We start from the raw sequence: 12,664 nt of genomic DNA, 5'->3' as shown, positions 1-12,664 counted from the left end.
TATCAAACGCTTCACCCCCTTAGGAAGGGGTTTAGAGTATGCAAGTAATGCTAGCACGGGGTCAGATTCAAGAACTAGCTTTGAGATATGGCTCAATTCCCTAAACACCTCTGCCCACAATGTCGAAATACCTGGACACCCCAAAGCCAAATGAAAAAAGTCAGCTACCTGTGCCCTACAACGGTCACAGGTCCTACTATCCCGCAACCCATATCTGTGCAGCCTCTCTGGGGTGTAATATACCCTGTTAAGGTATCTAAAATGCACTAGCTGGTGACGGCCGTTAAGGGATATGCGTTTCGTACTCATGCAGCAATAGGTCCACATGGCATCATCAATAGCTATCTCTAAATCTCGCTGCCACGCCAAACGGGCCTTCGTGTACTGGTGCGCCTTTGTGACATAGATATGCTATATAGTCTGGCAGTCATGCGTTTCAGGGACGCAGCGCCTATAATGTACGTTAATGCTGCCACCTCCGGGGGTTCAAGATATTCTTCCCCTAGCAATTCTCTAAGCGCCCGCCTGGTTCTATGGAATTGGAATCTGGTCAGGACGGTGCGATGTTGATCAACATTACTAAGATCTTCCCAGACCTTGCAGACTACACCTGCAAACAAATCCCCAACAGTGTGGACTCCTAACGTGCTCAGTGCTTTAGTGACTCCCTTTTCTTTACAAGGGACTATCCAGGTGCACCAATCCAGAGGAACGTTCGGAGAATATAATATAGCTCCCGCCTGCAACTGTAGAAGTTGATGCCAGGCATTTGCAGTGGAGTTAATTGAGTCCAGGATACAGGCCCTTCTGTCAACATTCTGAAACAGCATTGCAGGCAGTGGCAATGGTGTAGCAACCTCCGTTTCTATCCTAAGATGCGCAATATCAGGAGCGCCATGAATCCAGTAGTGAGCATGGATACATTGTGCAGTTGTATAATACAATTCAAAATCCGGAGCTCCCAGCCCACCCATAGAAATGGCAAAACTAAAATTTGCCATTAACTCTCGGCTACTTGCCCACCCACGCCAGCCGGACCATCAATGTTGTAAAGCGACAAAAACAGGCCTTCGGAAGTACGATCGGGATATTCGTGAATAAGAATAGCAATCTCGGAAGTACCTCCATTTTCATAATCAATATTCTACCCGTCACCGATATGGGAAGCGTAATCCATCTCTCCACGTCGTCCTCCAACTTACTAAAGGTTGTCCCATAGTTTTCCTGGAAAACTATCTCGGAGTTCGTGTGGATTCTCATGCCTAGGTATCGCACTGCGTCCGTGGTCCATACGAAGGGATAATCCAGAACGAATTCAGAGGTATTCAACATAAGAGGAAAGATAATTGACTTGGACCAATTAACCTGACGTCCCGATAGTCCGCCAAAGCGCACCACCTCCTGTAGTACAGCTGAGAGTTTAGGTTTGGGGTGCCTAACATACAACAGTGTGTCATCAGCATAAGTAGAGACAATAATCTTATAGTGTGGACAACATATCCCCCGGGTTCTGGTGGTATTCCTGCAAGGCGCACGCAGGGGCTCCGCCACCAAGGCGTACAATAACGGCGACAGGGGGCTGCCCTGACATGTGCCCCTGGTAATGTGTATAGGGTTTGTAACTATGTTGCCAATTTTTATACGTGCCGTAGGTTTGCTGTCTAAGGTGGCCAGCAACTGTAAAAAGACAGGGCCTACTCCTATCCTAGATAAGACATGTGTCATAAATGGCCACTCGAAAGAGTCGAATGCCTTCTCTATATCTAAAAAATAACGCAGCTGCTGGCGTGTCCGTTTTGATGTGTTGCAGTGCACCAAACACAGTGCGTAAATTATATGTGAGGTTCCTGCCTGGAACGAACCCCGCCTGCTCCGGAGCAACAAGAAGTGGGACCAGCGGAACCAACCTATTAGTAAGAACTTTTGCAAACAGTTTAGTTTCCACATTGAGCAAAGACCGTGGACGGTATGAGGCACAGTCGACCGGGTCCTTGCCAGATTTGAGAAGCGTGATTATCTCTGCCTCCGACATGGTAGGCGGCATCTTCCTAGAAAGCAAATATCATCGAACAGCGTAGCTAGCTGTGGGAGCAGTAGGTTGATCAAAGATCTATAAAACGTGACTGTGAGGTCATCGGAGCCAGGAGCGCTACCTGCCAGCTTAGAGGACAAAGCCAGCAAAATTGAGTCTTTCTATAGGTCGCATGAGAAATTCCCTGTGCATGTTTGACAGCCAGGGTAGTTTAATATATGCTAAATAATCAAAAATCTCGTCATCCGCAGCGGCAGCTCGAGTGGCATACAGTGATGAGTAAATACTGGTGAAATCTATCCGCTACTTTCTTGGTGTCCGCCAACACTAAGCCTTCCGCTGACTTAATCTCAACAACCTGTGACGCTTCCCGCCGATGCCCAAGTAGTCGAGGCCAAGACCCCACCAGGTCGGTCCCTCTCTCCGTACGTTCGGGTCACGGCATATTTGCCCAGATGTTTAACCTCATCATCCGCCGCTTAATTGTATTCCCCCAGTACCTCCGCTAGCACACCTTCAGGCACCGCATCGGAACCCTGCAGCAGTCTGCCCTCTAGGTCCCTAATCTTTCCCTCTAGATCTTGCAGCCGCTTGCGTATGGACCGGAGAACCCCCGAGTGCTTGGCTATGCTAATCCCCCGAATATAAACTTTAAAGGCCTCCCAAACGATCTGATATTCATCAACCAATTCTACATTCTTTTCTTACTTGTCCTAAATACCTACTCATTTTAAGGCTAATGCCAGACAACCAAGAAGAGGATAGATTCTCGATAGCACTTAGGTTAAACTTAGACCTTTGATTTCTTCCTTGACTGCAACAAGTCCGTGCAACTGGCTCGTTCGGTCGGGTTTGGGGTGGGGGGGGGGGAGTAGTAGTATATTAGATGGTACCTCACAGGTGTTAACCAGAGACAGCACCTGGTTTTATTTGTTAATTGGCATATATATGGTCACTTAGTCAGATTTAGGCTTCACTTCTGAGACGCGGCCAGCCCACAATGGGTTGTAGGCGTCATGCTGTGTAACCATTATCTAATTATATGAACCAATAGAATGCTTTGTGTGTTTGACACACCGGATTTGTCTTTGCGGTTAGCCTACCAGGGTTGTAGGCAATATGCTGTGTATTTGCTTTGCCAATTAAAAAGGGATTCAATTCTAAATGTGGATTACTCACAGTAAACCATCACATGCATGAACATGTAACCCAAATTATCTACATTACCTTTATTTTGCGAGAGAACCACATTGCCCTTATTAAAAAGCATTGTGGTTTCACCATGAATAAGTGAATTCAACTTGAGTGATTCCTTCAAAGAAACTACTACCATGGTAATCCTGAACCTAGCCAAGACATTGGACATTGACTATCCCCCATACATCACCCTCATACATAAAGATTAATGTTGCAGTGAATAAATTATCTGCAGATGACATTCTCTTGCAAACCGGCAGTACAATCTATACTCTGGCTTCTCTGGAAGTACTAAGCTTCCTATCTCTACGTCCCATTCCCCCAGCCCCTCCCCCCCCCTCTTCCAGGATTGCTAATCAATGTATGCTACTAATTATCTGTGAAACTTTTAACAGTATTGATTTTATAATGTCTATTACATTTTCTACCAAGTTCCTCTGAATAGATAATTAGTTTGTTGTCTTAGGATAAATATTTAGGGTGCAATACACTGTTTTTGTAGGTGACAATATGGCGTGTCCTAAACTTTAAGGGGTGGCGTGTCCTAAACTTTTTTAATGGTTGACTATATATTTTTTGGGGATGGGGACGGCCAGTAATGATATGATGCTTAATGTATGAAAACGATGTTTCTTTGTAAAACCAAAACATTGACTTCCTAACTTATGGCACTGAGCACTTATGACAAGGAACCAACAATAATCTTGAATCAACATAGGTTAAAATTTGGAAGATTGCATTTATTCAACCGAGCAATTACCTCACCGCCATATTATGATTAATTGGGATGGGAAAGTATTCACAAGTTGATGAAATTGCATTCTGTAATATTTTTTAATAAAATGTGGTAGTAGGAGCAAAGTTAATTGGCCCTGCAGGTAGGTTGCAGGAGGCTCCAGTGTCTTATAAGAAGTGGCTATGTACAGACATTGACCACATGCTCACACAAAATGTATCTGGTGTCCCTTGTTTTCTCATGCAGTAGGAGCACACGGCCTAGACGTTTAGCCTAAACTGCTCATTTTTGCTTTATAGATTTGCATAATCGCACTCCTCTCAATGGAATAAGAACGCTAACGATGAAGAAAAATGTCAGTGATTTAGCTGAAACATGGCAGTTTTTTTTATTCTCCTCATAGTGTGACCTAATGATTCATTGAATTGACTGCAGTTTGATAGTAAGGCAAGCAAACACTTTCCTTTCTGTTTTTACTTGTGTAGAAATGGAGCTTCCACAGTGGTCACGTCGATATTTGGAGGAATCCTCCAAAATGAGGTGAACTGCTTAATTTGTGGAACAGAATCTAGGAAATTTGACCCATTCCTAGGTAAGTGATTTAGGTTTAGAGGGCATCTAAAGTTTTCAATAATATTGTAATTTCACTGGATTGAAGATGTGCAGTTGAATTTAAGTTTAAGTTGAGCCTTGTCTACAAATGGTACGAGAATGAAAGCCTTAAATCTGCTGCCAGAAAAGATTGGACATGAACTAAGAAGTTAACTGTAATTATAGTTTTGTGGCAATATGCTAATTGTAAGAGCATCCAACATGGTTAAACACTTCCACCCCGCCTTACCCCACGTTTAACCCTCACCCTGTTAGTAACTTAACCAGACAAGAGATTACATACGTTTTTATTCACATAACGGAGAAAAACTAATTTGAATATGTGTCTTTTTTACATAAGGTAAAAGGTATTGAAATTCTTGATGTATTGATTTACTTTGTTAGCCTCTCCATGGTTAGTAGGAGTTGTCTGTTTGGAGTCATTTTGGGCTGCTATTGTGGTGTGAGATGCTTTTGTGATGCTCCCCATATTTTAAGTTTGTGGAGCATCTTTAAACGGCTTAATAAACTGGAGTCAACGCATTGATACAATTTACTGAAATTTCTAAACATGCTGAAATAAGTTAGTTTATATTACATTACTCTTTCAGAACTGTCTTGAGTCTACCTAAACCATAAATTAGTGGTTTTTCTAATACCCTGTTCTGTGTTCAGTTTGTGCTTAATAGTCACCATCCTTTACATTACTATGTATTGCAAGGCTGTGTGAAAATCATTTCTTAACTTGAGCCTGGCAATAATTCTCAGCTAGACGAATCAGACTCAAAATAGAATTTTGCAAAAATGCTTTGTTTGGTCTAGTTACAGAATAGGACCACAAAAACCAAAAGCCGCCTTCATTAGAGTATCAAAATCGCTAAACTGGTGCCAGGCACAGGTAAATGTATTTCTGTAGGAGAAACAAATAATGCAAACACAAGGAGATGATGGACGGAGCACTGAAACTTTTCAGACACTCACCCCCAGTTACAGATCTGGGTTGAATTTATCACCGTTCTTTAGCTCACTTCACCACCTCAGTTCAGACCCAGCTATATGCAAATCAGTCTTGACCCTATGCCTCTTGGGAACAGTCCAAATAGGAGAAACCAATGATTACAAAGATGTATAGTAAAACTAGAAATAAATGTAAGATGCCGTCCATGTCCTAGAACTCCTACAATATTAATGTAAACTTAAAGGGAAGCTTTATTCAAAGACGTTGTTTACTGGGAGTATGACTCCCTTATAGGGTTTCCACTTTACCTTTCGAATGCCTTTATACTTTAACTCCACCTTAGGCAGGTTTCATGTGGCTTTTCATATTTTTCACTAGGAATTATAATGTGAGAATATCCGGTTCCACAGCGGTTTTGAAGGGGCATCGCAACAATTTCACCAAAGCTAATTACTTATGCCCTCATTCCAGCCCATAATTGTTTTACCCACCATGCCATGTCAAATAATGCTCAACCATATGCAAATCAGTCTTCACACTATCTCCAATAGAAACAGTCCAGCCGAAGCTGCTAAGTCTAGTCCTCTCCGAACTGGAAATACACAAGCATGTGAATCTATGAAAGATTCAATACTGGAGAAAGTAAGAAACCCAAGACTAGTTTCACCCTCATTGGGGCCTCTCAGTTGAGTGCAGCTTGGTTCCAGTGGCACAGAATTCCATCCACTTTATGTTTTATTGTCATTTTGCTGAGAAAGACATGACACAATGCACGTTCAAGGAAGCATGTGTAAAGCGTGAAATAAAACAACAGTATTATCAAAATTCCAAGCTAAGCTTATAGGCCCTAACCCTAGGATAAGCATCATGTTGTGGGCATGTCCTACATTGCACCTATTGTGTTCCGTAACAAAGCTGAATTCTCCTCAGACTGTATGAGATCTAAACAATTGGCCAGTCGTTAGCCTGAGGGCATTTTTGGGTCCCGTGCAGCGATGGACAACAGCATTCCACCCATCACCTCGTTGTTGTTGCAGTTGATGCCTGTGACCGGTATGCCCAGATGTGGGTCCCTGTGCTATGGGACTCACGTTAAACCCTACTGCTGAGCCCCAAGTAGAGCGAAACCGGCTGGGGTTGCATGTGATCCCTTCTGGAGGTGGCCTCCCCTGGCAATTTGACACAAACTGTGCCTCAGGTGGCAGTTTGGGATATACTGTTCCCATTAGCAACAGAATTGATACTGATTTGCATAAGGTGGGACTCTGACTAGAGTGGCATGGTGGGTGAAAAGCAATAGACTGGAATGCAGCCCTAAGCAATTGCCATGATTAATTCAAGCATTCCAACTCAAGTAGTTGCAATACCAGTAATGCCTGTAGTACTAGTAATCCCTGTACATGATTTAGAGTAGGGAAACAGTGAAACAAATACATTTATTGATTACATAATGTTACTGAATGATAATTGCAGTCAAGCCAGTTAGATATTAAAAACCTCCAACTGAAAAACAGTGAGTCTACAGACTGACCTAAGTGGAAAAATAAAAATACCAACATCCAGACATTTTACATTGACGGAACAGATCGCACCAGATTTTGGAACGTTATATGGAAGCCTTTTCCTGTCATTAGATATCAGGCTGCTCAACTGCTTTTAATGAACTTAAGATGCTCAACATCTGGTATTTGTTCTCCTCACCACAGTATATATGCAAGTGCTAGAATAGAGTTAATAAAGGGCTGTAGGTTGCTTTCAATGATTCGCTTCTGAACATAAACCTGACTGATATTTTTGAGACTTTGTAAGCTCCAGTGAACCTTGAAACAGGATGAGAAAGTTAAAGTCACATTTTGATGGTTTTAGATTTATAAGCCAAATCTTCCAATATGTAGTGATAAGTAAAAACTTTACTGAAGACAGTGGAACGCATGTTTTGGGTCAGAAAGAATGTTATTTCTCAAGCCTGTTGGGATTCTATTATAATTGACCTCAACTATCACAATATTTTATTCTTCACAGTCTAATATGGGACGTTTTAACTCTTTTATGCCCTCAATCTACTCTCTCCCTCCAGCTTTATAAAATGTGTAACTACAGCTACAACAACAAGGTGATGGGTGGAATGGTTGAATTAATCTCACTGGCAATCACTCAAGAACTACGTGCCAATCAGCCTTGACCCTGCTCCATTAGGAAAAAATGTGTAGCATTAACTCTGTGTACTAGTTTAACTCATACACTTTTCATTCTTTTGCAACAGTGAGATCTAACTTACACAGGTGTTTGTTTTTTTAGGTTCCATTCTGTTCTTTTCAAATAATGTTGGTCAAATTAAAGGAAACCCATGCTCCTTCATCAATCGGCATGCAGGTTACAGCTTTTGACTAGGCATGTAGCATTTCTGGCTAAACACAGATACATGACCTAACTTCAGTATTGCAAGCTTTATCTGATTTACCTCTTTGGGTGGCTTCTTTCATTATTCATAAATCAGAAGCCGAAGATTTAGGGAGATGATAAGATGGGCAATCAACTCTGTCTAGAAATGTGTCTGCCTCAATTGGAGTAATTCTCAGATTTTGTAGAGTATGTATTATAAAATGACTGCAGTGTTGGTTTTCCTTGACGACGCCATGTTCCACTCATATGAATATGCAGTTTTGATTATAGTCCCTTTCTTCCATGAAATAACCTGATAGTAACGTACTTGTTTTCCCACCAGACCTTTCTCTAGACATTCCCAGTCAATTCAGAATAAGACGTACCAAGAACCAAGAAAATGGACCAACATGCACCTTACAGGGTAAGTATAATCTCAACATGACATACTAATAAATGCCTGATGTAACTTTGTCTCAGTTTTACTTACTTTTCAGTCTACTGTGATTGAGCATAATTTTTTAGGTTAGGTTACTTTTACAGGGTGTAAGAATATATTGAAAAAGAATATATTTTATATCCATGCTAATGGTTTTTGAAAAAGAAGCCCCATTTCCCAAATCCTGGGGCTTCATCAAACAACATTAGTAGGTTTCGAGCCCTTTCAGTGCATTGATTTTGTCAACTCCATGAGTTCCCTCATTTTGTTGTTGAGGTTTGTCTCCAGCAGACAGACATGCAGTTTTGCTTTCCTATTAGTAAGTAAAATAAATACTCTATTTTTCTTTTGCTAGAGACAGCCACACCACATCCTAAGCACTTCCTAGAAATCGGTTGGATTCTCTGAAATTATTTTATCTATTCACTGACTCCCTTCCCTTTTTAGGTCTGCTAGAGACTGCTATAGCTGGGTCAGAGCTCATGAAAAATACAGAAAGCAGAGACTGTACAGACATGGTTATGTGCAGGTGCCTTTATGGTAGTATTTGTGATTAATACAATCAAAAGTGGAGTGGGGCATCTGGGCCTGAATGGATCTTGTTGAAAAATCTGTGGGATCCTCAACAGCCATGTGTTTTGCCGTCGGCGCAATCATGGGTGGCAGCATCACAGAAAACAGGCTGCACCAACAAGAGGGCAGCCAGATTGCCGCCGCCCCCCTTTCCCCCCCCTTACATCCTACGGGACATATCCAAAGTGAAAATAAGCTAGAACAAAGTTTTATCAATTGATGAAATGAACATGACCGGCTTATTAATTTGATCCAGGGGAAAGTGTTCCACCTGCCTTGAGTAATAAATAGAAAGGGGGACTATGTCCCCCTTAAATTATGGCCCTGACGAAAGTCAACGACCCAGCAAGGGCGCCTGTGGGTTGAAACATGTACCAGTGTTTTTCATGATGTGAAGGGTACATTGCATGTCCTACCCTCACATCGACTTTTGTTTTCAAATCTTACCCTTATTGTTTCTTTTATTAAATCAACTCTACGACAAGAGGTAATTTTAATCCACGTTTTCATGAACAGATCCCTGCAAACCTCTTGGTATCACCTCCTGGTGGAGACACAAAAGACCCAATGATGATGCTACCAACCATGATTACGCCGATGGCAAAACACATACCAATGGTGGAAAATGCCTGTTGAGGGTCCTACTGAGGAAATATAAATTTTATGGTCAAGTTGTGTTCCCTAGCGCGTACCCCACCGTCTCCATGTACCAGCTCAAAGTGCATGTAACTTCCCTCCTGTGCCAGTTATGAAGACGCAAACACATTTGCGTCCAACGTCAACATGTCCTCTTTCAGACCCACCTTGAATGGGTTCAATAGTCCGTTCCTAAGTATGCTATGCCAACGTCTTTTTGTAGTGTACCTTACACGTTTTTCTGCTCTGGCAAAGTAGGCCCTGAATTTCTGCCATCGAGCCTTTTTTCTGGCTTCTGACTCTGAAAGCCTCAGCCCAGGCTGCCTCTGTACCCGTGAACTCTGACTTACTTCCAGCGCGGCCCACCGCGCTCAGCTCAGTCTGCTGCCTGCCAAGACTGACTATAACCTTCGAGTTATCTGTTCCGCTCCTCGAAAATACATTCCTGCCTACTAGCTTCAGTAAACATCCCCCTCAGCTACAGAGCCAAAGGCCCCACCTGTCTCAGTACAAGTAATTCATAGCCTCTGTTACCATGCTCCCATGGAAGGCCCCATGCCCCACGCTTCTCATGCAGACACTCAGGCGCATATACACGCACTCACAGTCAGTATAGAATAGCTTCTGCCCCAGAGACCTTTCCGTCCAGATAATATGGTTCCCAAACATCAGATATCAGATATGATAGAAGTACAAGTTGATCTGACATGCCAGACTTCTGTCTCTTTCCGTTAGTGTAAATGTCAAGTCCCCTGCACCCTCCAGTTTCACGTCAATCACACGTCATGCAGCTGCGCGCGCATCCAAGCTTCCGATTTCTGCTGACATTGCAACATTTCTGTTAGTGCCACCCCTTTGTGACACCTACCTCTGACGTTTCTAGCACACACCTCCAGTTCACGCCTAGTCCACGCCTTCTGATTACGTACTAGTAGCACGTGGATACTGTTATCTTGTCTTCTCTCAGCTGTTACGCCTACTGCATTGCTTTCTATGATGTAAATTAAGTATATAAGCTATGTACTGTCAATAAAATGGAGCGCTCTATCCCTTCTTCCACCCCTGTGGTGGGAAGAACATGATATCCTGGTCTTGACCATTCCTTTTTGAGGAATAAAACCCCTAAGAACTCTAACACCACGGACTCTGGTTTTTTCTTTCCGATTTGAGTTATTATTGATAAAGTACTTACCTGCATAGAAATTAAGACGGTAAATTATATATTTACATCACTACAGATTTTTCATCAAGATCCCTCCAGGCCCAGTTGCCCCACATCACTTTTGTTTTTATTGCTTTATGACTGGAAGCTGAGTGGGACCACGAGATGCTTCTACTTCCCTCCCTTGATAATTTGTAGTATATGTGATTATCCATAAGCTGTGGTAATTAGCTTAGAGAGTACTTCCATTATAGTGCATAGACAATGGCCTGTCCATGCATTGTAATGAGTGTGCATTACGATCATGTTTGTTTCCAGTACACACTCAGAATACAGCACCCATGCAGCCCCCACATAGCTCCATGCTGTTGCACTGCAAGCTCTGCATGTGTCAGCAGCATATGGGCTAGCATGACCTAGCATGACACGCTGCGTGTGCAAGCAGAGCCAGGCCCAGTGCTCTTCATTACTCTTCTGTGAATGGGGCCACTGCAACTCTTGCCTTGGCCCTCCCAATTCCCCAACCCCTTCTGCTGTATGGTATGTCTCATAGCCCCTGAAGAGTGAGCTAGGAGTAGAATGCCTGCCATAAGAGGGCGCAGTTGTGGACTACTTCGAGTTTTGGGTATTCTTGGCCATGTATCACCAGAACAGATCTGGCAGGTAATAGAGATAAGGTTGGATGTTGGTCACATCATACACAGTCTCTGCCAACTAGAGGAACATAAGTCAAAGAATTAGAAAGGCCTGTGTTCAGGTCAAACCCAAATCATTATAAAGTTGAGAAAAACATATATTGGTTTAGTACTGCTTGCCCCAAGCAAAACCATGCAGTTTGGCATGTCTTATTAGATGTGCACCAAGAGATTGCATTTGCAGAGTGCAGAGGAGACACAAAAGATACTGATCCATGTTTTTTTTTAACAACAAATCTTATTGAATTTTCAGCGTTTCAGATAGACAAGGTCCAACATGAAAATACAAGGGTAGTGCATAAGCTAATGTCTCTGGGTTCATTGGGGAGACCCCCAATAGTCTGCAGAACATCAGACCGGAAAAACATGAACCCCCCCAAAACGCACCATACATACTTGAAAACCATTACATACAGATTCAAGAAAGTTCCCAGCCACGTTTCATTAACATCAATGTATAGACAGGTAAGTGTTCAGTGGGATCACGAGCGGCGGACGGCAACACTGGAGGTAACTGTATACCCCTGTATTCGGCCCACCGGGACCAGATCTTTCTGTGCTTCTGCGGGAACCCCCTCGCCTGAAACACTACAACTTCCGCAGACATGCATCTGTCCAGTGCCTTTTTCCAGCTAGTGACACTGGGAGGGGACGGCTCTTTCCAGTGCTGTGCTATGTCGCGCTTAGCTAAGGTGAGGCCCAAAAATAAAAGGTGTCTCTTGTAGCAGTCCCCCCCCCCCCCCCAATTTCCTTCGTGCTATGTAAGAGCACCAGGCTGGGGTCCAATGAGATATCCCATGCCAGGACACGACCTAGACAAGACAACACACTGGACCAGAACGGCTGAATCACCACGCAACCCCCACACCGTGTGTAAAAACGACCCATCATCCGCGCGGCAGCGGAGACAGATCAGGGACTGGATTGCACCCATTTTCCAAAGCCTATGGCGACTGTAATACACCATGTGCAGGTATTTAAACTGGATTAGTCTGTATGTGGTAGACACAGCTGCATACCGAGGGCTAGCCAAAGCCTTGGCCCAATCATCATCCGTGAGGGCCGGCAGATCAGCGGCCCACACCACCCAGGTTTTGTGGATGGTGGTCTTCAGTATGAGTCCTGACTGTCTGATAAATGTGCCAAATTTTGTGGGACCTGATATCCCCTCAGTAAGGGGCCCTCCAGCGGGTGGAACTCAGGTAAATACTCCAACCACTGAATCAAGGGGATCAAGGCATGTCAGAGCTGCAAATAGCAATG

The 12,664-nt window shown here is 43.2% G+C and overlaps 1 protein-coding gene across 2 annotated transcripts in view; it reads left to right on the top strand.

Annotated features, from left to right (window-relative positions):
• Window positions 1-12,664, top strand: part of USP3 (ubiquitin specific peptidase 3) — a 255,373-nt gene that overhangs the window by 163,772 nt on the left and 78,937 nt on the right. For both annotated transcript variants that reach the window (XM_086959438.1, XM_086959439.1), the window contains 2 exons: window positions 4,451-4,557; window positions 8,240-8,320. In XM_086959438.1, coding sequence (XP_086815564.1) covers window positions 4,451-4,557; window positions 8,240-8,320 — 188 coding nt within the window. The remainder of the gene's footprint in view (window positions 1-4,450; window positions 4,558-8,239; window positions 8,321-12,664) is intronic.

This window comes from Lissotriton vulgaris, chromosome 2_2 (genome assembly GCF_964263255.1).
Source record: "Lissotriton vulgaris chromosome 2_2, aLisVul1.2, whole genome shotgun sequence".
Lineage (NCBI taxonomy): Eukaryota > Metazoa > Chordata > Amphibia > Caudata > Salamandridae > Lissotriton > Lissotriton vulgaris.
Note: the sequence above shows the minus strand (reverse complement) of the source record. Positions and strands in the feature narration are given on the sequence as shown.